At 32.6% G+C, this 27697-nt stretch overlaps 2 protein-coding genes and 2 long non-coding RNA genes across 4 annotated transcripts; 3 read left to right on the forward strand and 1 right to left on the reverse strand.

The window, feature by feature from the left end:
• Nucleotides 1–8514: 8514 nt before the first annotated feature.
• LOC129287685 (uncharacterized) lies at nt 8515–13683 on the forward strand. The gene is made up of 4 exons (XR_008587777.1): nt 8515–8732; nt 9325–11205; nt 12488–12672; nt 13346–13683. It is a non-coding gene; the product is annotated as an uncharacterized LOC129287685 (long non-coding RNA).
• LOC129287687 (uncharacterized) lies at nt 12497–14045 on the reverse strand. Its single transcript, XR_008587778.1, has 3 exons — nt 13867–14045; nt 13313–13621; nt 12497–12648 (listed from the first exon to the last, which is right to left on the reverse strand). It is a non-coding gene; the product is annotated as an uncharacterized LOC129287687 (long non-coding RNA).
• Nucleotides 14046–15348: 1303 nt separating this feature from the next.
• Nucleotides 15349–18565, forward strand: LOC129287461 (protein DETOXIFICATION 34). Its single transcript, XM_054923622.1, has 7 exons — nt 15349–15765; nt 15956–16581; nt 16756–16812; nt 16910–17148; nt 17354–17472; nt 17581–17667; nt 18056–18565. The coding sequence occupies exons 1-7, from the start codon at nt 15418–15420 to the stop codon at nt 18119–18121; spliced, it is 1542 nt and encodes a 513-aa protein (XP_054779597.1). The 5' UTR covers nt 15349–15417; the 3' UTR covers nt 18122–18565.
• A 6170-nt stretch (nt 18566–24735) lies between these two features.
• Nucleotides 24736–27424, forward strand: LOC129289383 (AT-rich interactive domain-containing protein 1-like). The gene is made up of 2 exons (XM_054926139.1): nt 24736–25800; nt 26606–27424. The coding sequence occupies exons 1-2, from the start codon at nt 24736–24738 to the stop codon at nt 27422–27424; spliced, it is 1884 nt and encodes a 627-aa protein (XP_054782114.1).
• The last annotated feature ends 273 nt before the right edge of the window (nt 27425–27697 follow it).

The following is a 27697-nucleotide window of genomic DNA, read 5'->3' on the forward strand; positions in this document are numbered from 1 at the left end:
CTTGTATAGGCAATGAACAACTCATTTTACCATAATAAGTTAAGCAGATAAAATCAAGTGAATATATGAGCACAAACAATTCATGTAAGGAAATGAATGTAAAATCTTTAGGTTAGACAAGTAAAGTTATCATTGCTAATTCTCCTTAAGTTCCAAACGTCATGGTAATTACCAATTTGTCAAATTTTACAAATGAGATCCCCAAGTTTTTAATATTTTTAAAATATCCTAAAATTTTTTTACAAGTGAAAAATTAGAGTTTAATTAACATGCGAAAGCATTGGATCTTAAAAAGAATTAAGGCATTTGCTTAAAAATTGAAAAACAATGAAACAATGTAGAAACAGGGGTATATGCTACTGCTTATCATGTAATGTTCGCCTTGACATTACCAGGACAGCACTCACACATCATTGTGATAACTTAGATAAAATAAAATCCTCTGAAGAAGTTATCACAACTCAAGGGTTTAAAGATAATTAGTTTAAAAACATTGAGATTCCAAAAAAACCCTTTTTAAAATACTGTTTGAGCTCAAACCATGGTTAAAAATTGATTAGAAGCAAATACGGAAGTATGAAAATCAATTCACTTTGAAATAGACTAAAACAAGTCATTTTGCCCTTATCTGGTTTGTTCATCGCGGCGGATGGCACAGACGGACAAATCCCTCGTAAGCCTCTTGCTTTGCGACGTAACAATCATGCTCCGCAATGCGCACCTGCTGTCATGATAGTAGATTGCAGTCATGGCTTTTCTCCAAACTTCCAGAGCACGTCGTTTTGACATCCGACATCTGATTTGAGCGGTTCAAGCATCCACACGAAGCTCTTTGAGCCCTCTAGCTAATGGCACCAATTTCACACTCAAACAATCATCCATTTAAAAGATAAACACTCGAATCCAAAATGATTTGTTTTCACAACAAAACATATACTATGTGTCTAACTCACAATACACAATGCCATTAGCCCTGGAGATAATTTGATCACCTTAAATGGACCATACACCACATAACAATTCAATCATAACACATAATTGAGTAATCATACTCAAAATAATCATCAAACCCCCAATGGATAATAACACAACGGGATAGATAAAATTCAACACACAAATCAATTAGTTATTTTGGCACTCAAAATGCTTGACATATATCACATGTAGGCAACTTGGTCAAGCACACACTTAATCCATACCATCATTCTTGGACCCAAGATATACATACTTATCACAAGACTCATACAAGTAATATCCAAATAATGTCATGTTCTTAAGTTTAGTGACAATATTCGTTACAAAACCAATAGGAGAAAGAGAAGAGCTATACTACAATGTTCTTCACTCTTCAGACATTCCTTCCTTCCCCTTGCCCCTACCGGAGCCCTCGCTTGTAAAATATAACCACAGGGTGAGATAAATATCTTAGTAATTAATATAATTCATCAAATGTTTATTACCACAAATAACCATGAAAAAGTATCAAAACCATAGAAATAAAGCATACCATAATTATGAGATAAATGTATCTCTTTTCAACAAAACACATAGTTACTAGCATAATCATCTGACCACCGAACCTCTAATGCTTCCTAACATGAAACCATAGGCTCTCCTGAATCAATCACTTGTTGACCCGAGCACACTTTCAATGGTAGAAATACCCGGCCAAATGTAATCTAACCCGCCTACTGATTATGGTTTTTCCCTCTTCACACACTTGTGATAGAGGCGTCATTGACTCCTAACTGTACCCTAATGGGTATTGGGAAGTTGCTAGACTGCTCGAATGTTCCATGGTAATAGTCCCATATAATGCTACACTAGATGTCCTATGGTGTCAGCCCGACCATATGGATTTTTCACTCATATATCTCCACGCACACATATTCTCACATATCTCGGGTGAACTTTCACCTCCTATGATCATGCTTTTTTATAAATTGTATCACTTTTCGTTACATTCCCACATCACAATCTTATATATAGAGTCGGTAATTTGGGCTGAGCCCGACGGGCCAACTCGAACTCGCCCGAAAAATTTAGGGCCAAGCCCAAAAAAATATTATTTTTTTTATTGTTCAGGCCTATTTGGATGGCTCGAATAGGCCTGAGGAAATTCGGGGCCTGAATACCGGAATAAAAAAAATTTTAAAAAAATATATAAAATGTGATAAATATTAATTAATTTTTCAAGTTTTATATCATTTTATATCAAAATACTATATATATAAGTGTTTTAATGTAATTATTTTTTAAAAAAATTAAAAATAGTTATATTTCATATTTTTATTATTTTTAATATTGATTTTAATATTTTAAGACCCAATTTTTGTTAAAAATTTTTTGAGTCCTATAAATCATTTGCATATAAAAAAATAATTTTATATTTTTTATAAATTAAGATAATTAATTTTAAATTAAAAATAATTTTAAAAATAAAATTTAGGCATGTACAAATTCTCAACTCTACTACTAGATAAACATAATAAATAGAATAATATTCTTGAATAATTACTTGGTTATTGTCCATGCTAGATTTGGTTAAAAATTAAGAGTAAGTTAGAGTAAGAATCCCTTTTATGTAAGAGTTAAGCAATATAAAAAGTTAAAAAAATAATTTCAAAAAAATAATATTTTACTCATAATTAAATAATTTTTTATATAATATAATGATGGCAATTTTTTTTATATTCATAAAAATGAAAAAAACAATTTACCTAAAAGTTATTAAAAACTTTGAACTAATTGGGATAATAATTTTAAGTTAATTAATCATAATTAAAATAATATAATTTAATTAAAATATATAAAATATTTATATATGACTATGATAAGAGTCATATTTAAATAATTAAGACATTAATTTACAAGTAAAGGAAACATTCATGAATAAATTATACATATTACATAATATAACAAAATAATAACAGAGCTACTTAAATACAAAGTTGATAAGTTATTTTTTATTTTATTCTTTTAAAATTAAGATAATATTTTATGCTTAATAAAATTATTTAAAAATTAAAATTGGTTCAAAAAATAAAGAAAAAATATTTTTAAAAAGTTTTGGGTCCCGAAGCCTGAAGGTGTTAGGGCCGGGCTTGGCTATATGGGCTTTTTAGAAGGGGTAGGATGCTTTAAGCCCGATCCGAATAAGCCTGGCCGAATTGAGCCCGGCTTGAATAAGCCCGACCTGCCCGATTTACCGGCTTTACTTATATACATAGTATATATATCAACTAAAATCGATAACCTTTTACAAATCAATTTTTCATTCTAAAATCATTTACAATGTCATATTATGCACAAAACTCTTTAAAACCACAACTTTCTCATTTAAAATTACTTCTATACAGTTAAAATAGTTAATAAACACAATAAATTATATGATTACCTCAACCCTTTGTCACACAAAAAAGGTTACTGTGGCTCAACGTTAGCTCCACACATTCTATATACATGATATGGCACGAGTAATACTCAATCTACATAATAAGTGACAACCGTCAATTATCACTCCGGATAACTCCGAATTCTCTAGGTTCTAAGTATCTAAAATACTCAAATTTCTTTTCTAACAATATCAACCATTCCCACACACTCTAACCATCCTATTACACATTTCAACACACTAAAATTGCTAATCAATGTCCTACATTGTCTCAAAATTCTTAAATTATACTTAGGGTTCATCCAAATCCTTATCAAAAATTTTCAATCACTATAAAACTCATAAACTTAATGTTAGAAGCTTAATTTAATTCTTCAAAATCTTAAATAAACCAATGAGTTCGGTCTAAACCTAAGGAAACCAAAATCAAAGCCCCAATTACCCCAAATGTTCAGATTTTCCCATAAAAGAGGGAGAAGAGGAAATGTACAACTTACCCAATGGTGATTCAAGCTTCAAATACCCTCAAAGTAGCTCAAGGATTGTGCCCTAGTAGACTATAAGCTCTTCTCCGTTGCTCTCTTGTTATCTCTCTTTTTCTCTTTTGTTTTCAATTTGTTTTTTGCATTTGATAAGTGCAAATTTTGCACGTGCGTCGTAGTGCACTGACTCGCCCGTCGCGGAGTATGGCACAGAAAAATTCCACAAAATTTTAAGTTTCCTTCTGTACTATGGCCTACTTAAACCTCGACCTAGCCCTCTTTTAAGGTTGTCCAAGAATTCAAAAACCATATTAAACCTCGTTAAATAACAATTTATCTAAATTGACCAAATTACCTTTTGAAAACACTAATAATTACTGATAAGAAAACTTAAGATATTACATATCATACATGTGCCGTGGCTCGTAAAACTCTATGCCATACCCTGCGGCTTAAGCACCATGTGCCACGGGACATTACACGATTTTGACAGCAGATTTTGCTATCATTTAACAACAACTGAACAAATTTCTAATGTGTTCCATTTCTCCATTCGATGTTCGATTGAGGCGATGTAAGTGTTCACAGAGAGCTTTCTCCTAGCTCTAACTAATGGCTTTGGTTTTATCCTCAAATTATTTCTCAGTTAAAAGTTATACACTCATTTTAAAATTCACTTTTTGTCACAATTACATATACTTAAGTGCCTAAAATTCATACCAAAAGCCAAAAGCGACAAATACAACTTAGACCACACTCAACAGACCAAGATGGATCTATGCAATACACTACATCATTAACATAACACATAAAATACATTTTCATTGCTCGACTCCTTAATCTCAAAAACAGGAGGAGGAGCCTTAACATTATAAATCATTCATCAATCACATGAAATTCTTATCCTTTACTTGTACTAGTATTTTGACCCTGTTATAGACTTCATAATGATTACAAATACAATTCTAGAGCCTAACATATATAACATAATTCTACAATCACATAATGCAAGTAAGTCAACACATGAATTCTCCCTAGTTGGCATCATCATCTAAGTCATAGATATAACTAAATCAAAGTAAATGAGGCTTACTAATTTTAGGATCAAGTCTTAAGGCTCAATCTATTTCCCTCAGTCTTATCCCCTTGAGCTAGTTTTTGTAATATTAAAGATAGTGGAGTGAGTACAACTACTTAATAACCAAGGTCCATCTAATTTATACTAATACATATTAATTAATTTAAATGCAAGTGGCAATTATTGTCATTCACAAAACAATTTAACATACTCAAACACATATTTACACTTCTCAATCATAAAAGCATATAATCATGAGATAATGACTAGATAACACAGTTTCATATAGATATGTACTAATCATAGGATTTTGCATCACTAGGGTCATAATATAGACAACTATATGCCTTTTTTGATTATATGCATGATCACACCTCCCTTATATCCTCTTTATGCCTTTGACATGAAACTGTAGGCTATAATACATTGGGATCATCTATAAACTGAGACTACCCTGGCCAAAACACGCATGAAAGGTTGCCCGACCAAGGTTGCTCAACTCACTAGTAGGTCATGATTTTCTCCATTTCTTACACTATGAGGTGTCATTCTCTCTAGACTAGCTTTCTCATTGAACAAATAGATAACTAACTAGGTTTGAACCCTTCATTGAACTAGTGAGATAGTCCCTCATTGAATAAGTAGGACAATTATGAATAATAAATTTAGACTAACCATCAAGCTCTAATGGAAGCCTTACCATATGGATTTTAATTTTCCACTCTTCTTTTTAGGCAAACTCCCATCTCTCATGATCATGCAATGCATAAATATGCAATAACATATAGCATGCAAGTATTCACTACTCAAGCATGCTCAATTATCTTATTGTATTCTCATTACACATATTCATCATATAATTACATTTAATACACATTATCGGACTCTATAACACATTATGTCATTGAACTCCTTTATCATATAATCACTAAACTCCACTTAATGTATAATTATTGAACCCATCACAATTCACATCATTGAACTTCATATAAAATAAGTCATGAACTCTATTAACATTAATTCACAGAACTTCACATTTTTATTATCATTGTACTCCAACTAATCACAATCATTGAACTCCACGAAGTTTAATATAAATTTGTGACATTTCATGCCATACTTGCATTAAGAAATTTCACACATTTCAATTGTAAGACATAAATCAATAAATCAATTAACTTCTAAGAGCATAAGAGAGAATTTTCTTTGTTATCTCAAACCTTTGAAAAGTTAAAGGTTTCACTCCTCAATTACACACTCTCAAAGTTTTCACGAAGCTTGAATGATGCCAAAATGCTTACTTTACAATTAATCACAATATAATTCATCAATACACCTTTTTTAGATAATTTCACTATCAACACAAACACTTCTTCACTCTCAAGATTCAATCTCTTCTCATATAAGAGTATCTATAAGATTTCTTAGCTTCCTCTAACTCATATTAATGTCATTGAATACTTAAATAATCATTAATACAGCCACATTACCCCAACTACCATATTTAAGGTGAGATTTTCAGGTATTTATTGCCCCCAACCATCAACACTCATAAAACTATAAATGCAAGGTTTTATTAGCTTAATCAACTCTCATTAACTCTATTAAAGTTAATGGATTCAGACTCATAGTCTTTATAGACCGAAAATCATCATTCTCAACCAAAGCCTAACTTTCCAACTAGAGAAAATGGAAGAGAAAGATAGATTTAGGCTTTAGGAACTTACCTTTAGTATTTTAAAACTCTAAAACACTAAAAAGGCTCAAGTCCCTTAAGTCCTAGCAGAGCTCTTTCATTTCTCCTTCTCTTCTCTTTTACTTTTCTTCCATTCTGCATTCATTTTGCATTCTTATTTCTATAAAAAAATGACCATACACCACAATGCATAGCATAGAGAGGCCCATCTTTGACTGTTAGACACAAATGCATTATGGCGGATTAACCACAAGCCTCGACATGTGGCACAGAACTTCATCTTTCTGATTTTCTCCCTCTTTCATATTCGAGTAACTCGACTTCACTTCAAACTCGTATTTAGAACTGAAATTACACCGTTAGACTTATCTAGCCACATACCTCACTAATAAACTTAATTACTCTAATTAGGTTTAGTTAATCATGTTTAAATTTTGATAATGTTACAATGAACAACTTTATTATAAGCAATGAATAACTCATTTTATTATGGTTACAATACTTGGAATAAAATCAACATTCAATAATGGTACAAACACTTTTTTAGGGCAAGAAATAACTTTATATAAGGAAGTGAATAACTTTAGTATAGGTAATGTACAACTTGTTTTACCTTGATTACAATACTTAGAATAAAATCAAGATTTAATAATGGCACGAATAACTCATGTAGGATAATGAACAACTTTATATAGGGCAATGAGTAACTTTATGCAGAGAAATGAACAATTTCAATATGGGCAATGAACAACTCATTTTACCATGATTACAATATTTAAAATAAAACTAAAATTTAGTAATAGTACAACAACTGTTGTAAGTCAATGAACAATTTCATATAGGGAAATGAACAACTTTAATATAAGAAATTTACAACTATTTTTACTATCATAACAATAGGCTTAAAGGATATTTGCAAATTCCTCGTATTAAAATTATTCATTTCCCATATTGAAATGGTTTTTTATAGGAGTTGTTTATGCGCTTAGTTCCAATTGAATTTATTTTTAATGCTTTTATCATGGTAAAAAGAGTTACAAATTCCCCATACTGTAGTTGTTCATTTCTTTATTGCAATTGTTCATTATCCTTTTGCGTAAGAACGTAATTTAAGCTCTAAAGCTAATATTTCCATAAAATTGATAGAGAATAGCAATCCAAAAAAACTAAAGGATCAACTCATATATATATATATATATATATATTTATAAGTAGGAGTTACTCATCATAATTACAAGTCTTAGAACACAAAATCTCTAAATTTTTTGAAGATTCAATCATAAGATCAATGATTTAGCCATAGAGGCTGAGGCAAATTTTATAGCAAGAAAATATCTATTTGGTTGGGCAAACAAGAGAATTGAAGATGCGAGAGAGAGAGCAAATCTCACACGAGGATAGACTCTAAGGGCATAGATATTGGTTTGTCGTGAGAAGTCTTCAATGGTTTGGACAAAGAGATTGAAGCTTCAGATCAAAGGGACGTAGAGGGCGAGAGGCACAACAGAGAAGGCAGGGTTGTTTGATGTCTAGAATTGATAGAGGGTCCCATGGTGATCGATCTCTATGCAACTTCTTCTTTTAAGTATGGATTCAAGAGAATGAGTATTCTGAATGAAAGAAAGAGTGAAGGAAAAAGAAATTTAAAGAATTTTTTTTATTCAAAAAGTTTATCATTTTTCTTAATATTTTAATTTTATTTCACCACTCTAGTTTGAAGTGATGTTTCAAAATTTAAGGGGCCTTTTTTTTTTTAATTAAGTATGGTTTAAGGGTTTTAAATGAACATTTTCCTTTTCTATATTCTCGAATAAGGGCCATGGGGCTTCATTGCATGCTTATTTTATGGATTCGTGTCTGAATGTCACTTTCCAAGAGAAAAGTTCCTATCCTTGTCTGTGACGCATGACGGTGAGAGATAAGCAGTGGAGGTGGAGCGTATACTATATGCAATACCGCAGACAAGAAAGTGGAAGTTAAACACATAGCGAGCGAGCTTTCACAATCCCTCAATCGCTTTTCTTGAAAATTGAACTTCCCCAACAATGCCTACCTCTCTCCCTCTATCTCTTCCCTTCACCGGTGAGCTTTTCTTTCATGGGTTTCCCTCTCCATTTCTTGGCTTTCACAATTTTATCGAGTGGTAATTGGACTCCCCCCCCCCCAAAAAAAAAAAAAATTTCTCAAACTATTGGTTTGTATAGTATCCACGGGCGCGCAGCTTTTCAGTAGGGTTTAGCTGTGAATTTCGGAGCTGAATTGGGTCGACTGGTTTCTCTGTCTGACCCTTTTCTTGCTTTATTTCTTGGGCCATTCAATTTTTTTTTTTTTTGGGTTGCTTGAGTTTTCTGACTCCAAGTGCTAGCTATATTTTACTGCTGTTTTTGGTAGTAAATCCGATTTTTGTGGTTTGTTTCTGTGTGTTGGAATATTATTAAGGAATGTTATAAGTGATTAGAGTTAATCACCTGTTAGTGGCCCTAAAAGTCTATATAAAGGCATTACATTGTTAAGTTGAGCAAGGGGGTTGCATCCCAACTTTAAGGAGGTTAACATCGGTCCTCCTTATCTCAAATTATTTTTGGGATTCATGGTTTTTTCTCCAAGTTGAAGTTGTATTGTTCATCATGTTGTTTAATCATCGATTCTTCATATTCATCATTCTTTTATTCAGGTTTTACATTAGTTAACATGATATCATGAGCTTGGTTCAACCAATGGGGCAGAGTAGTTGTGCTTTGCATTTCAAGGCTGTGACTGAATTGAAGGAAGCAGGTCGCATAATCAAGAAGCTGATCCACGAAAAGTCAAGAATTTAGTTTAACAGAAACCATTCCAGCACGCCGCGTTTCTTGCTTAATCCACTAACAACTGTCACACGTTCCTGTGCAAGAATTGAGACGGTGCATTTTCTTTTGTTCACCGAGTCATGATTCTTGAAGGTCCCTTGGCTGTGTTCGCTTGATCACCGCATTTGACCCAAGCTATTGTACTATCTTTACTTGTGAAAGAAACACCAGGTTCTGATGTCGAACAATGCCAAGGACGCAACCACCAGCAGCCGCAAGAACTCGATGGTGAAGTACGAAAAATTGAAGCAAATGGGTGCAGAGCAAAGAATCAAATAGCGACAAAGACAAGCAATGATGGTGATCCAAAACAAAGAAGATCAAGATCTGAGTCCTCTCAATGTGTCTTTGTCCTCGCTGATTAGCTTGCCTGTTGCTGGTGATTTGATCTCCATAACCAGCGGTCTCGTCATCATAAACGTACATTGTCTTCCATTTTCATTCGTTGTTAATTCTTGTCGATCAACCATCTCCACATGACTATCTCCTCAACTGTGTTGATGTGCCATAGCCGCTGCTCCCCTTGATGAGTTCAATGGGGAAGAGATGGGCGACCACTTGATCACAATGATTTTAGACTAGTAAATAGCCGAGAATATGACAGTTACGGATGATGATGAGGAAACTGTGTTTGACCCTGACATTTGAGCAGTGGTGTTTGCTCGATTTGAAGGGCTATAATCACGAAGGAGAGAGGCTTGAAGTACTTGGTATCTTTTCAACATAGACCAAAATATCTTGCGGATTGTTTTCTCCTTGCTTTTTGTTCAACGGAGATTTTGATTCTCTATGATTTGTAGAATTGGGCCTTTCGAAACCTTGTTTTTTATATGTATGTCCTGTATATTTAATCTTGCTTCTCATCTTGGTTCTTGCAAATTGACTTGGGTTATTCAATTTATTTTGTTCAAGAATTTAACCTCCTATGAATGATTGTCGATTTATAAGTGTTACTCAGCTGAAGTTGTTTTGGGGAATTGATTGATATAAAAGAATGACTGACTGTCGGACATCATGAAAGTAGGATAGAGAACCTAGTTGAGTTCTTGGTTAGGTTTGGCAAAGTAGGTGTTGAGGTTGATCTTGATTCTAAACTCTTCGCCACAATCACCTTTGATGAGCTTGTTCCTGGTTTGAAAGGTGGAACTTCAGTGTCTTCTGGGACTTTCAAGCTGTGACTTTCTGTTTTGAGGTGCTTCCTGGGGTTGTTTGCTGTTAAGAAAGTGACCACCAGAACTTGTACCCCTCCTTAATACATGCAGAACATTAACCAATTGAGGGAAAATAATGTGTACTAGCACGTGGGTCCCTCACAAAGAAGACCGTGGAGGAATTGTATTCATTGGAGAAGATTTGACGGTGGTTCTTATTTTGGCCTCATGTGGGATTGAGTTATGTGACTGCCACAACATTGTTAAGTATTGTTAAGTGCCGTGTGTGAAGTGGCATTGATTTCAAGAAGAATAATAAACAAGATATGGGTGCATTCAAGTTCAAATGTCCCCTGGTGCTGTGATAAATCCAGAAAGTGCATTCACGGTTCAAATGATTTTGGTTGTCTAAATGCAAGGTCTAAATTTTGGAGCTGGTCCAGCGGTCATTGAGGGAGAGAATGAAAGGCTTTGGTTTAACATGGATATGAGTATTTTGAAGAGATTTTCATGATGATTTGTCAGTTGAAAATGTTGGTTTAGTTGACCAAATTTGTAAGTCATCTAATTGATCAAAGTTGTTAATATTCCAATAATTGTTGTTCCCTCCTTTATGGTGTGGTTGCAAGTTGACACTTTGAAAAGTTCAAGTAGTGTCAACTTGAGGGGGGATGCTGGAATATTATTAAGGAATGTTATAGGTGATTAGAGTTAATCACTAGGTTTTTTAGTGATAGGTGATTAGAGTTAATCACTAGGTTTTTTAGTGGCCCTAAAAGTCTATATATAGGGCATTGCATTGTTAAGTTGAGTAAGGGGGTTGCATCCCACCTCTAAGGAGGTTAACATAGGTCCTCCTTATCTCAGTATTTTTGGGATTCATGGTTTTTTCTCCTAGTTGAAGTTGTATTGTTCATAATGTCGTTTAATCATCAATTCATCATTCTTTTATTAAGGTTTTACATTAGTTAACACTCTGCTTCTCTACTTTTTACGAGTTGATACTAATCATTCTGAAGACTGTTTATTGTTTTTTTAAAAGTGGAATTTTTGTTGGAATTTGTATACTAATTGTAGTTATAATTTACTGTGATATGGATGATTTTGAGTTTTGGTAGACATACAATTTGGGGTTATGGCCTTGGCCCTTGGGTATGCTGCAACTGCTTATGCACTTGTGAGAATGATTAGCATGAATTTTTCGGTGGGCTTATGTGCTACTGTAAAACAAAATGGTTGCCCCACACCCCCGCCCCCAAAATAAATAAATAAATAAAAACCTGGAATGGTATGAGGTATTTCTTCCAAGGTGCGGTATAATGACTGAATTGAGGTTTATTTCAAATCGGTGAACAGAAATTTCATATTGTCACTCCGGTTGTTGGATACAACAACTTGGAATGTTGCTATGCGACGAAATAAACCTATTGCTGATGATGCAAGAAGGCTCATGCGGTCAGATACTGTTTGCTATCAGAAGATAACAATGATGGGGTGATTTCCCTTTGCAGAGAGGGGAACAGTTATGGTATAGAAGAAGATTACAAAACTGGTTTCTGAATTCAATTAAAGCAAGGGACAGATTAACAGTCTTTGCCTTTTCATTTTCCTATCAAAGATTGCATTGCCATAGATGTTTAATGTCATGTTTGAACTTTGAAATGCATTTGATGTTCTCTGAAAATTTTCCATAATTAAGGGTTTGGATTCACCTACCTACGTAATGATAAGACACCGTTTTTTCATATTGTCAAGTTGACATATATCATTGCTTCATGAAACAAATTTTCTTTGTTATTAATTATTATATGTAAATTGATCCGAAGACAATATTCAGGCTTGTAGCGAAATAGACACAAACTCTGGTCGGACATGATCCTATCTTGATGCAAAATAACAGGAAGGAATGAGATTGTCATTGGTACTTTTGGTTAAATAACGGAAACTACTGCACTGTTGGAAAAGGGAGGTTGCTGCTGTTCTGCCAGAAGACCTCATCTGCATGGAACACCAGTGTATTATGTAAGTAATCTTCTATTTATTTTGTGTTGGACCAAAGAGAAAAACTATATGTTTTGAGCTTCCTTATATTTCCTCCATTAGTTAGAGAATAAGGACTTTGAGCACAGAATTATAGAGAAAAAAGATGAAAATCCATGAGCAAATATTGCCCCAAAAAAAAAAAAAAAAACCGGCAGAGTTGTTGCTTTAATTTAAATATCACAATGTTCTAATGCCAACTCCTTGAAGGGATAAGATTTGTGAAATAAAGTTGAGTGAGTTGGATTTACTTTGTTTCCTCAGAACTGCAGGACTTGTTTCAATGGGAAGGTGATGAGCTAGTGATTTTACATATCTGGTTGATATCATCTGACAGAAAATTCTCCTTTATGCATGTTTTACGTGAATTATCGAATATCAAAATTAGCTTTCTCCTTTATGTTCTGTTTTAATTTCATTAAGTAAAAAAGACAATCTGCAGCATCATCCCCCTCCAAAAAAAAAAAAAAAAAGAGATGCGTGAATGATTTTGGGGGTGTCAGCTATTAAATAAGATGAGAACTTAATGGTAATTTGTTTTTAATGTTTCTTTTCTTCAGCACAAGTGCTTTGAGAAATATAATGTCAATCTATTCGACATTTAATATGAAATTGTCATTACCTTATCTTTCGAATTTGTAAAACTCCTCTGCAGTGTCCAGTTTTGGAAGAGCGTGAATCATTGACCTCAAATAATGGTACGACTGTTTCACTCTCTGCTGGATTGCTAGCAGGTTTGAACTTGGAAACGGCCACATCTGATAGCCTCCTCCTGCACCCTGGCCATGTGATGTGGTCTTTGGTCCAACATCCACAGATTCTGAATCTGGAAGAAAAATAGCTAGTGGTAGTAGTTTTGAAACACTGACTGCATGTGAAGATCTTGAAGAATCAGATTGTGAAGCTCAAGCAAATTCTGTACTCTTGCTACCTAAGAAGATAGGACTATCAAAATCAAATGAATGTCATATAGTAATGACAGAAGTCTGTCCAGTCTTGAGGGTTCAAATTTTTATAAGACTAAAACTTTCTTTGAGTTTCAATTTTCTAGTTGACAGAATATATTTATAAAAAAAGAATAAATTTTATTTTTATAAAATATAAAATTGAAATTAAAATTGAAAAAATCTGAACTAAAAATCTGGACGGCTCAGATCTTCCCTGAGTGATGTGCACCTCGGCTGTTGAGTACTGAAACTTGATTTGTTTGCTGAGTACCGAAACTAGATTCGTTCGACTAAAAAGTATGAACTAGTCTGCTGAGCAGTAAAACCAGATTCGTTTGTTGAGCACCAAAACCAGATTCGTTCGACTATGAAGTATGAACTAGTCACTCACCCACTTGTACGGCCTACAGATGCGAGAGAATCAAAGGTCTAAAGAATCATTGGAAAACTGGCTATAATCTTTTTAAAACAAATTATTAATTCATGTGTCTTATTTATACCGTTTCTGAGCATTGAGAGAGGAAGAAAGATGAACAAATTAAATAGGCAGAAAATATTTATGTGTGTATCCTAAAATTATAAATTGCTTTCTCTCTCCCTACATTTGAGAAGTTTTCTAAAAAAAATTTTTGGTCTCTAAATATAAGAGGTTATTAATATATTTTAAATTGAATGGACTATTATATTCTTATTAAATAGGAAAAAAATAAGTATTTTTATTAATTTACTTTGAAAAAAGAAATTCTTTTTTTTATTTATAATAATTAGGAGGAAAATTAAAATGTTGATGTGCCTTTAATTAGATAATTAACTTTTATTAATTTTTATTATTAAGTTAAAAATATCTTATATATGGGAATAGAGAGAGTATTATATGAATACATACATTTTGGATGAAAACCATGGAGTCTTGGTGAATATTAATTTTTTTCTCACTACACTAGCATGGGAAATTCTTGTATAGACAAATGTATTATATCATTCATATTCTATCCAATAAAATTATACCCATTCAGTTAATTAAAATTTTACATATCATTATTTTAAATGATTTTATTTTTGAAAAATAGTGTCTCTTTAATTTTTTGTCTTTCCTTTCTACTATTATGGGTGATAAAACTAATTTATATTTACAATTATTCAACATGATATATTTTTATTGAATAAAATATAGATGGGATGAAATACCTTATCTATGCAAGAATTTCTCATACTAGTATTTTTTTAAATTTAAATATTTATTTTTATCATTAAACATATAATAATTTATTTATGATTGGTTCCAGCATAATCCAACCATCTCAACTGAGTCAATGGAGGTCTCGATTTTCTTGACATTGGGTTAAAGTGTAAAAATTAGCCAACATTTTTATAGGAAACATTAAAAGAGAATGCCGTAATAACGGTAATTGTGCAGACAAATAACTAACTACTTTCTCAGGTAGTAAGAGGAGGAGACTTGGTCACCTGTCTTTCTTGGCCTCAACGTTCTCATTCTAGGGCCAACCTAATTATGGCAAGTCAAAGTCCGTCATCTATTTTCTTACGAACGAGAAGCAAAACATGCTCATTGCTATCTAACAACAAAAAGGATAACAGCATTACGAAAGAAAGACCCTTTTCTTCCGCATTTCAAGCTGTTTTCTTTTCTGCAAGAATTGAATCTTCGGTTTCCTCACCAGTTTTTTTTTTTTTTTTTTCAATCCAGCATTTGAAGAAAGGAACGTATAATATCCATCCGCAGATATAGGGGATCAATACAGAGAATGAGTCTCTCGACATGGCAGAGGAGAGAATGAGTTCATCCTCTGGTGAAGAGAGTGAACCGCCCTTGACCAATGGCAGTGCCGCCTTGGACATGGCGGAGCTCCACCATGCTCCGGCGGGTCCCATTCAGACTAATGCTGGAGATTATCCTTCAATAAACAGCTTCCAAGACGTGAAGTACGTGTGCTCTGTGGAAACTGCAAAGATTTGGGCTATTGCCGGCCCGATTGCTTTTAACATCCTATGCAATTATGGGATCAATTCTTTCACCAACATCTTCGTCGGACACATTGGGAATATAGAATTATCTGCTGTTGCCATTGCTCTTTCCGTCGTTTCAAACTTCTCTTTTGGCTTCTTGGTTAGCTTCAATCAATTTGTTTTTGGTAGAACTGCAATTTTATCTCTCTCTCTACAATTTCTGTATTCTGTACCATCGTTATGCAGACAGTTAAAGAATGAATTTAGACTCTATGCATATATAATCAGTTAAAGTAATTGTTAAACTTCGTTATATATTATTAATCTTGTCATCAATTTGAACATGGCAGCTTGGCATGGGAAGTGCACTTGAGACGTTATGTGGGCAAGCATTTGGCGCAGGGCAAGTGGAAATGCTAGGAGTGTACATGCAACGTTCGTGGATAATCCTAGGAGCAGCATGCTTCTTTCTCCTTCCTCTGTACATATTTGCGAGGCCAATCCTGGTCCTGCTAGGCCAAGAACATGACATCGCGTCCCTGGCTGGAACATTCACTGTCCAAACAATCCCTCAAATGTTCTCTCTTGCCATCAACTTCCCTACCCAGAAGTTCCTGCAAGCACAGAGTAAAGTGGGAGTTCTTGCTTGGATCGGTTTCGGCGCGGTTTTTGTTCATGTTGGGATCCTCTATCTGTTTATCAAAGTGTTTGGTTGGGGCACATCAGGTGCTGCTGCAGCCTATGATATATCTGCCTGGGGGATTGCTTTGGCTCAAGTGGCTTATGTGGTTGGTTGGTGCAGTGAAGGATGGAGAGGCTTGTCGTGGCTCGCCTTTAAGGATCTTTGGGCCTTTGTGAAGCTGTCCATTGCCTCTGCTATTATGCTTTGTTTGGAGATTTGGTACTTCATGACCATTATTGTTCTCACTGGTCACCTCGATAATCCAGTTATTGCTGTTGGTTCGCTTTCTATATGGTAATAAGATGATACTTTCACCGCTCCTCATTTTCACTTAAGCTTTTCCACACACTCTTTTAATTATATCACTCTTTTCTAAATGTGTGGTATATTATTATTATTGAATACCTCCGCATTGCTTGTAAACGCAAACCCTTCATTTATTGTTAACTTATGTTTGTCCTCTTTCAGCATGAATGTGAATGGATGGGAAGGCATGCTGTTCATAGGGATTAATGCAGCTATAAGGTCAACTCAACTAAACATTTCTGTTCATCCTTTTAATTTCCTGCTTATTCTCCCATTCTGAGACTAGTCTTTTTTTTTTTTTCTGTTTTAATGACAGTGTGAGGGTTTCTAATGAGCTTGGATCTGGACACCCAAGAGCTGCAAAGTTCTCTGTCATTGTCACGGTCATCGAGTGCCTCTTCATAGGGATCCTCTGTGGAGCCATTATTTTGATCACAAAAGATGATTTTGCTGTCATCTTCACCGACAGTGCAGAGATGAAAAAAGCAGTTTCTCATCTAGCTTCCCTTCTTGGTGCAACCATGGTTCTAAATAGTGTTCAACCAGTTATATCAGGTCAGAGCATTCCAACTATATACTAAAAAAAAAAAAAAACCGTATTTCTGTTGTCTAAAGATTGTAACATTCTTCATGTTGAATATAGTTTTGTTCTGGTTCCACAGAACTTTTTCATTGAAACGTATCCGCCGCTATAAAGGTGACATGTATGTTTGAGAATTATGCGTGCATGACTTAAAATTGAAGAGATTTGTTGCTGCAGGTGTTGCTGTAGGAGGAGGTTGGCAGGCTTTGGTAGCTTACATAAATTTATTCTGTTATTACATCATTGGACTCCCTCTTGGCTTTCTTCTTGGTTACAAATTGGGTTTAGGAGTTGAGGTAAATCAACGCAGGCCAGCCTGAAAACCCAAGTGCAATCAGACATTTTTATTTTTGAATAAAAAATTATTTTCTTTTCTGATTACGGACAGTGCTCTTTGATTGTAGGGCATTTGGATAGGCATGATCTGTGGGACATTGTTGCAGACACTAATCTTGTTGTACATTATATATAAAACTAACTGGAATGAAGAGGTGAGAGTCAATGTGTGCATGAGTGTGTATTACTCCCTTTGGTCCTATTTGTAAGGTAGGGAGAGAAAAATTTTTTTGATTCCATTTATAAGTCACGTAATTAAATTTTTATCAAAAATTTCTTTTTATTCTCTGTTGAATGTTGGAGAGAGAAAATATACTATTAAAGTGTGTATATTTAATAGGAGCAAAATTGAGAACTTATTAAATTTTAAGATAAAGTTAATGAGTTTTAAAGTTTTCTTTGATATTAGTGAAACATATTAGAAGTGACTTATAAATAGGATCAGAGGAGTAGTATTTCCTGTTATTCATATAATATAGATGCATAAAATGGATATAAATAATTGTGTCAATTTCAGAGTGTCTAAACTTTAAACCTTTTCAGGTGGAACAAGCAACAGAAAGAATGCGTAGATGGACTGGACAAGAATTTGAACTTGCTTCCTCATAAACTTATATGACAAATTCATATCTGTACATGACAATAGCTTTTGTGAAAAAGATGTGCATGCGTTTGTATAGCCGCTAGAAATTTTCTTTCAATTTTATACTTTTAGGCGTTCATCTTATCATTTCCTTTTGGCTTTACTTTGCATAGGTTCTTCAATATTACTATGTCAATGCTAAAATTGTTGCAATCTCGTGACAGAAATATTACTATATCAAATCCAGATAGGCAAGGCCGAGGGAAAGGAAAATGATTAGAATGCAAGAATTTTTAGTAAATCTATCTCAGTTTACAATATTTGTTTCTAGATTGTTAGATATGTGTAGCCTAAACAGAACCAGAACAATGATTTTTTCGTAACTCTAGCACAGCTTATAATACTTGTTTCTACTTTTGAGGGAGTTTATTTCTTCTATCTGTGTTGCAATCAGTGACTAAAAAATCACACCAGATTGGCTAGTACAACCAATTGGATCAACAGCCGGCTCTTGGTCTGCTTTAGAAAAAACGAAGAGAAAAGCAATGCAGGCTGTTGGGCGTTTGCTGGCTTTAGAAGTAAAGACTCACATTGATGACTTCAATGCACAAGAAGGAATTAATATAGCTTTGCAACTTTCAGTTGGACCTTGGGGTTTTTTTTACCCTCTTACTCCCTCCAAACCACAATATAGAATATTTTCTAGAAACCTTACTTAGTCAAAAATATAAGGCATTTGGTAATTTTTGTAATTGTTTTTCTAACTATGCTTCTACTTTATTTATTACTCTTTAATTTTTGAAAAAAAAAATGATACATTAAAATTTTAATTATTATTATCAAATTACTTATATAGCATTTTTAATGAGGGCAAAATTGAATAGATGATTTTTTTAAGAAATTAAGGTTTCAACTAATCAAAAAGATGACTTTTTTTTGAGAAATTAAAGTTTCAACTAATATTTTTTAAGAATAATGAATTAGTTATCAATGCTTTATATTTTGGTTTGGAGGGAGTATCTTCTAAACTTCATTCTAATGTAAGAACAAATATGTTAAAGGTGTATGATGCATTGATATTTTTGCTTCTTAAGATGAGCCTTAAGTTACTTATCTTCCCTAAGACCCTTGCTTATACATTAGGATAAAGCTTGAATCATGATTAATATATAATATCTTATAAAATTTCACTTCTCAATCATTATCTAATGTATTAAATTAATAATGACCAACCCAACCATAGACAGCTAACACTTTTAAACTAGTGCTTTGTCCAATTTAATAGTTGATTTAGTTTTTAAATCAATGTCTCTTGTGTTTTGGTTAGGATTTTTTATGTCTATAATTTAATATAAGGATTGCAAAAGGTCATTTATAATTTTTTTTATATCTAGAAGGATCATTCTTTTTTCCTTTAGAGGTTGAAAAAAATTTGAATTTAGTGAGTAGTCAATCTACTCACTAAATGAGTATCTCAATTATAACTAATAAATTTTATCAATACTTAAAAATCATCAAGATACGTTTCTTTCTAAAATTCAAAACAATTACTATGATCAGAACACTCCTCACATATGCTATCCCCTCCAAAAATTTAAACTATAGTACTTTTTAAGTACTATATGACAAAATATTTAACATTTATTCGATTGAATCATATGATTATTAACAAGCCACTAAAACATCGTGCCATTGATGGAAAGAAAAAACATAATTGAAGATTTAAGATTTGAAGTTTAAAAAAAATTATTTTAATTGTCATATTAATTAGGAATTTTTCTAATTGTCATTATTGTTATTTTTCAATATTTATTGTTATCTATTTATTTAATATTTAAGATTTCTAGAATATTCTCGCATTTATTTTTAGGATTAGGTTAATGCTTATAAATAGTACCTTAACGCATTTACTTTGTACACGTCTATTATTGAACATTTCTCTTTATTATCTTTGTATCTCTCTCTTCTCCCTTTCCCCTTTCCCATTCTATATTAATAAGTAACAGAGTCAAGTTCCCACTTTACTTCAAATACCAAACTCACTCTCAAATACCTTCCTAGTGCCAATAATCATCATACAAAAACACATTTGACGGGTAGATTTTATAATATAAGGTTCCTTAAGTTACTTGGTAAGATATTTTCACCATACAAATGGTTTGGCCCTATAACTAGGTCAAACATTTATCCTAAGCTAGTCAAAATTTCTATCAGTTTCCCTAAGAGGTTTTGAAGTCCTTAAAGATTACTGATTAGGTTGTTACTTATTTAGAGTGTGTGATCCTTGAGAAACTTTTGAGTTCCCAAAAGGTTAAATATGTTAAATAGGGCTTTTATCTTTTATGTGAGGGCAACTTGAAAACCTTCTTTTCAAATAAGATATTAGGCCCTCCCTTTCCATCTCACTTTTATCGCCTAGAGCTTACACCTTTCAGGAAAAAAAAACCACCTTCAAGTGTGATGTTATGGGCTTATTTAATCGTCCATATGATTATATTGATTGTCGTCAGTATAATTATCATCGTCAATATGATTATAAACATGATTTGATCGATCAATTTGACTTGAATTTCATATGTTCACGTATTGAAAATGTGAGAGATAAAATTGTTGAACTCTAAAACTCCCTTCGATCAACATTAAAAGAAAGGCATTACTATTAAGTTGAAAAAGAGAAGTCATATCAAAAGGAAAAACTTCCAATCCTATAGATAATATCTTAAAATCTTATAAAGAACCTAATATTTTGAATTTTGAAGAAGATAACATGCTCAACAAAGACCTTTTACCAATATTAATGGTATTAGAGAGCAATAGCATTGATGATTATGAGATTGAGGCTTGTGACGAAGAAACTAGATTAAATCATGTTGGAGTTTTTACTTCTACTCAAAATATAAGCATTGTTGACTCAAGAGGTACCTATTACTCGAGAAGAAGAGCAATTATGGAAGCAAATTATATCTATGGTAGTTGTGAATTTTGAGACTAATAATGATAGCATTCACTATCATCTCACTCCTATTCTACCTTGTTCATTTTCTATGCTTCTAGTGTTGAAGTTATTATAGTTGTGAAAGAACAAATTATTCTTGAATCACATCATCCCCTTCATTATTATCCTATTGGAAAGGATTTCCATACTTGCATATTATGATTCTAAATGTTAAGATTGTTTGTTGTTCAACTAATACCATTTATTGGTATCTGATTTGCTAGAAAGGGTTTTCAAACAAAAATACAACTTGAAATATCTTGATCATTTCATTGTACTTCCTAAGCATATCGACAATTTTACATTCTAGAGGAGAGTTCTTCAAGCAAGGAAAAAATAATAGAAAGAAAAGGAAAAATAATAATTGAAGATTTTGAGAAGATTTGAATATTGAAGTTATTTTATTTTAATTGTCATATTAATCTAGAATATTTTGTTTTAATTGTCATTATTATTATCTTTTAGCATCTATTGTTATATTTTTATTTAATTTTAAAATTTTTAGAATATTCTTGCATTTATTTCTTGGATTAAGTTAAAACTTATAAAAAAAGTTTTAACACATTTGCTTTGTACATGTCTATTATTGAAGAAAAATTTCTATTGTATTGTCTCTCCTCTGAGTTTCTTTCTTCGTTTTATATTATCTTTGCTATCTTTCTCTCTCTCCCTATTCTCTTCTCCGCCTCCCCTCCCTTGTTCTACATTAGCCACACAAGACACTTGTTAAGTGAATGAACTTAGACCAATTAACAAATTCAAATTAAGAAAAAAAATAGACATTCAAAGCAATCCCAAATATATCTATTTCCCTTAGAAAGAGAATTCATTAAATAGAATTCATTAATTAATCTAAATACCATTGAATTTCATTTGTATTAGCCAAATAAGATGGAAAAATTTGTTTTATACCTATTTCTGCTTTAATATGGATTTGCAAAATATCTAATTTACATATCCAATTTGAAAAATATACAAAATGTTATTTTCTACTTGAGAAATTCTTAGATAAATTGAGTATGTCATATCATTTGTGACCTATATAATTAGAACATGACATTTTGATCATACTAAATATAAATTAATTCTGACATTAATAATAGAAGAATATGTATTCTATCATAAAAATAAAATTAATTAAAATAATGTAACATAAGATTTTATTTAGATGACTTAAAGCATTCTAATTAGACAGATCACAACTAAGAATTTCTCTTTGTATTTATCCAATCTTTGTATACTATTTATTTTCTAATTGATATCCCTAATCAATCTATAAACCTTTCAAATTTCTCACCTTCAAAGATGTTTGGTATCATGATAAAGATAAGAGAAATCACAAAATAAAAAAGGGATGACATTTAGGCATCTTGTATGGGACTACAATTATTTTAGCTACCTGAAAAAAGTTGTTAAATACATCATGTCATATATAGTTGTCAAAATCAAAAGGATCATTATTTCAAGGGACCAAAGTGTCAATAACTATCACACAAAAAAAATAATTTTATACCATGATTTAGTTATATTTTTTAATATTTAATATCAATATCAATAATCATATTATAAAATATGAACTTCATATATTGAGATTTGGATGGAGTGAGGAAGATTTGATACCCCGCATGTAAGATATCAATTTTGAGCCTTGTGAAAAGAAGAAATTGCACCGGAGAAAGCTATCCCCTTTATGATTCAACAAATGTTCAAATATGGATTAGTTCATGATAAAATTCATGAAATACATAATAAACTTGCCATTCATCGATCTTCGTAGTATAATGAACGAGGCTAACCTAATTTCATATACCATACATAACTCGTTGGAAGCCTTGTTAGGATATATTAAAAACTCAAGAGAAGGTTCAACAAAGTCACCAAGGATTATTGAAACCCCCTTGCCTAAATTCTTACAGTCTATACGGTATGTCTACTTTGCTTTTAATACTTTTGACGAAAAGGTTCTATCTCTATTCAAAATTTGAATTTAAATCCCTCTCTCTTCAATTAGTATTTGTATGTGAATTAGAGAGAACTTTTATCCCTCTCTCTCCTCAATTATTATTCAAAACTTGAATTTTCATCCCTCTCTCCCCAAATTGAAATTGCAAGACATGAAAATTGCCCTAAAAAGGGATATATATATATATATATATAAACCTTGTGAAAAGAATAAATTGCAATGGAGAGAGCTATCTTGATTTACGATTCAATGAATATTGAGATATGAATTAATTGAAATTATTATTCAATTATTATTCAAAACTTGTGAAAAGAATAAATCGCAATGGAGAGAGCTATCTCGATTTACGATTCAATGAATATTGAGATATGAATTAATTTTCATCCCTTTCTCCTCAAATTGAAATTGCAAGACATGAAAATTGTCCTAAAGGGGGATATATAGACCTTGTGAAAAGAAGAAATTGCAATGGAGAGAGCTATCTCAATTTACAATTCAATGAATATTGAGATATGAATTAATTGATGATATACTTTATAAAATACATAATAAACTTGCCATTCATCAATCTCCGTACAATGAACAAGGCTAACCGAATTTCATATACCATACATAAATTATTAGATGCCCCATTAGGATATATAAAAAACCAAGAGAAGGTTCAATAAGGTCACAAAGGATTATTGAAACCCCCTTGCCTATATTCTTACTGTCTATACGGTATGTCTACTTTGCTTTAGTTTCAATAATATTTTTGATGATGAGGTTCTGCCTTCTTTTAAAATTTGAATTTTCAACCCTCTCTCCTCAATTAGTATTTGTATGTATGTGAATTATATTTCACCCCTCCCTCTCAATTATTATTCAAAACTTGAATTTTCATCCCTCTCTCCTCAAAACTTTATCACAGGACATGAAATTGTCCTAAAGAGGGATGAACCTTGTGAAAAAGAAGAAATCTCACCAGAGAGAGCTATCTACATTTATGATTCAACAAATATTTAAATATGGATTAGTTGATGATGGATTTTATGAAATACATAAGAAACTTGCAATTCATCAACTTATGTACAATGAACGGGGCTAACCAATTTCATATACCCTACGTAGCTTATTCGATACCTCATTAAGATATATAAAAAGCCAAGAGAAGGTTCAACAAGGTCACAAATGATTATTGAAAACCCCTTGTCTAAAGTCTTAGTATTTATATGGTATATCTATTTTTCTTACAATACTTTTGATAAAGAGATTTTGCTTTATTTAAAGTTTAAATTTTCATCCCTCTCTCCTCAATTACTATTCCTATGTGAATTAGAGAATTTTCATCCTTCTTTGTCCTAAATTATCATTCAAAACTTGAATGTTCGTCCCTCTCCCCTCAAAAAACTTAAAATCATAGGACACGAAAATTGTCCTTATTAAAGAGGGATACAACACAGCTTTCTTTAAAGCCCAAGCTTCATCCCATATTTCCTACCAAAGTAAAATTTCTATCAAATTAAACTTAATATATAATTACTCATACTTTCATGTCTTGCATGCTTGCATAGCATCTATGTTTTGCTGTTTTATTGACTTATAATTCGTTTTCCTTTGTATTGGGAATCTACTTTTGTCTAGCATGAATAAATGATTATGAACACAATATATTTTGCTTGTAGGGCTTGAACTAAAAACATATGGCAAGGTGGTCGATACCAAATGATGGGCTTGTTATAGATATTACTGAAACCCCTAAAAGGTTTGAACATGATAGAATCTTTATTGATCTAGAACTATTTTCAGAAGCTCATGGGGCCAAATTTGAGGGAGACCAGGATTGTAGAGTCGATAAAGTTATATCTGATAAGGTCCAATGCTTATTTGATCAATTTCTTATCGAGTTTTTGAAGGAGATGCATGCCCATAATTCTTTTCGACCTATCCCACCAATGCTTGGTAATGGGCAACCCGTGAATTTGAAAACCTTGTTCTTAGTTGTGATAGGGAAAGGAGGGTATGATGTAGTCTCCAAAAAAAATTTATGGAATTTAGTGGCCGAAAAATTTGGGTTAGGTTTAAACATTGGTTCATCAGCAAAGTTGATCTATTCTAAGTATTTAGGCACTTTAGAGACATGGCTCATAAATGTTTCTGAGGGTAAGGTACTTGGTTGTAGTTTGATGGATGGTGCAATCAACTTTGATCGGCAACTAATGACGGGACTTCAAGCTAAAATAAAAAGGCTCTTGTCAGAATGGTGTAAATTGTTTGATACTAATGGAGTTGAGAGTAAAGTTCAGGATAGTACGTTTGTTGGGTTGGATATGTCAAGAAACTCGTTCAACATTGATGACACAAAGACACTGAAGGAGTTTGATAGAATGAAGATCACTGCAAAGAAACTAGTAAATGCATTAGATATAGGGGACTCATCTAATAATAATAGAGTAAACAACGTGCCTAATTTGTCTAATAGAGGCAAGGGATTTGACAATGACGATGATGTCTTGATATTAGATCCATCTACTGTTAAGAAGGAGAACTATGGGCGTAAGAGGAAAAGAAAGTCTATGCAAGAAATGCTATGTTGGGTAACTAGCATTGCAAAGAATCCACGTGATCTTATAGCTTGTCCAATACTTGAAAGATCAAAGTGGAGTTCTCAAAGTAATGAGGAGGTCAAGAAGCAAGTTTTGTTGTTTCGAGAGGCTGTCTTTGTGAAAAGAAATTTTGAATCAAGCAAAGAACATAATGATTGGCAGGTAATATGAAAAACTACATGAAAATATTATGTCGTTGCCTAACAATTAAATTGTTTAAGCAAAAATATGTGTTATTGCCTCGTAATTGTATAGCTTATACTTGTAAGCCGTAATTTTTAGGTAAAATTTTGTTGTTTGGGTAGATCTACCTAGCTACCATGTGACTCAAAAGTTGATCAATGTTATATAACCCTCATAGCTAGTCTGATGTTGGATCTATTAATACAATACTATGTTATGTTTTCATCCCACTTATCATTCCCCATTTATCTATGAAACATCCTATTCTTGATCATTACTCAATCGAATTCTTATGGCAGTGTGTTTTTTTAAGATGGAATTAAAGTGATTAAAAGAATCATATAATTTTGATTTTTTGTTTGTTTGTTTAAGATTTATCAAAATCAAAGAATAGGATGAAAGAATATCATGGTTCTTTTTTCAATAAATTTCTTTCTCCATCCAAAAAAGATGGTGACCACTATAATTGCTGAATTTTTCATAACAATTGAGTAATGTCATGGTTAATCACAAGCATATGAATGATTAAATCAATTTGTGAACCCTTGTAGGCGCAGCCCCTAAATTTGTTAGTTAAATTATGAAGTTAGACAATTGTTAATCTAACATGTAACAGATATATTGTTACCAATATCATGTACATATATAGGTTGTGATAGTAAACATGATTTGTTTTTTAATAAAAGGTTGAATTATCATTGGAGCTTAGTTCTCAAGGTATATTAAACATATATCATGTTACACATATATTTATTATTAGAGCTAAAGCTTTGGTTCTTTGCAGGGTATAAAGATGCATCCTTGCATGTATGAAGATCACTCGAGGACAACTTGTAATGTTAAGGAAAGGTTGAAGTGTGAAAACAGGAGGCTTTCATGTGAAAAGTCCATATCTATTGTACCAGTCTCATCAAAAATTTCCATAGGAACTCTAAGTGATTCAAAGAATACTCAAAGTCCGCTCATTGATCATAAAGATCAAGTTGAGAAAACTACACTTTTATCCTTTGATAAATGTAGCAAAATAACCGTCCCTCTAGGGCCATCTCATCAGGCTTTAGTACCAGAATGGACTGGTGTGATTTTTGAAAGTGATCCTAAATGGTTAGGTACCCAAATATGGCCATCAAAAAGTGTAAATCATCATAGACAAGTCATCCAAAGGGATCCTAGTGGAAAGGGAAGAAATGACTTTTGTAACTGTCAAGTACCAGGATCAGTGGAGTGTCTCAAATTTCACATTGTTGAAAATAGAGACAAAATTAAATTGGAATTAGATGTGGCTTTTTATCAATGGAATTTCCATAAGGTTGGGGAGCAAGTTAGCCATCATTGGACGTATGAAGAAGAGAAAAAATTCAAGAATGCGTTGCGAGCTAACCTCCAATCACGCAAGAAATGTCATTGGGATCATATTTTCAGATCATATCCGAAGAAAAAACGAGAAGATTTGGTCAGCTACTACTTTAATGTTTTTGTTTTGCGACGTCGAAGACAACAGAATCAATATTCTCCGAATAATATTGACAGTGATGATGATGGATTAGAGTCAGAACCACCGATCAAAGCCAAAGCAATTCGCTCAGTTGTTATGAAAAAATAATATGTCTTTATCACATCAATTCAATAGTTTGACTTGTTATATATAGATGTTTGTATTTTATATTAATGCCTTAATATTTATATTTATATTTATATATATATATATATCTTTTACACACACACACATATACATCACCTAAGCTAGGTGTGTGATGGCGGGTATCTGTGGCATAGGTTTATTTGAATATGAATTTGGAATTGATAATGAACCAAACCAAAGCCCACAACCAAAATCTAGAAAGTTTATATATGATTTGAGTTCTATATGCTTGCT

This window comes from Prosopis cineraria, unplaced genomic scaffold (assembly GCF_029017545.1).
Source record: "Prosopis cineraria cultivar Desert tree isolate PC_DT_omini unplaced genomic scaffold, ASM2901754v1 PC12, whole genome shotgun sequence".
Taxonomy (NCBI): domain Eukaryota; kingdom Viridiplantae; phylum Streptophyta; class Magnoliopsida; order Fabales; family Fabaceae; genus Prosopis; species Prosopis cineraria.

What these genes read in the sequence shown, in the direction of transcription:
- LOC129287461 (XM_054923622.1), top strand. Translation starts at nt 15,418, where the DNA reads ATGGCAGAGGAGAGAATGAGTTCATCCTCTGGTGAAGAGAGTGAACCG. An exon ending in GGGATTAATGCAGCTATAAG is followed by an intron (nt 16,813 to 16,909) that starts GTCAACTCAACT and finishes TTTTAATGACAG; the next exon opens with TGTGAGGGTTTCTAATGAGC. An exon ending in AATTGGGTTTAGGAGTTGAG is followed by an intron (nt 17,473 to 17,580) that starts GTAAATCAACGC and finishes CTTTGATTGTAG; the next exon opens with GGCATTTGGATAGGCATGAT.
- LOC129289383 (XM_054926139.1), top strand. Translation starts at nt 24,736, where the DNA reads ATGGCAAGGTGGTCGATACCAAATGATGGGCTTGTTATAGATATTACT. An exon ending in AAGAACATAATGATTGGCAG is followed by an intron (nt 25,801 to 26,605) that starts GTAATATGAAAA and finishes GGTTCTTTGCAG; the next exon opens with GGTATAAAGATGCATCCTTG.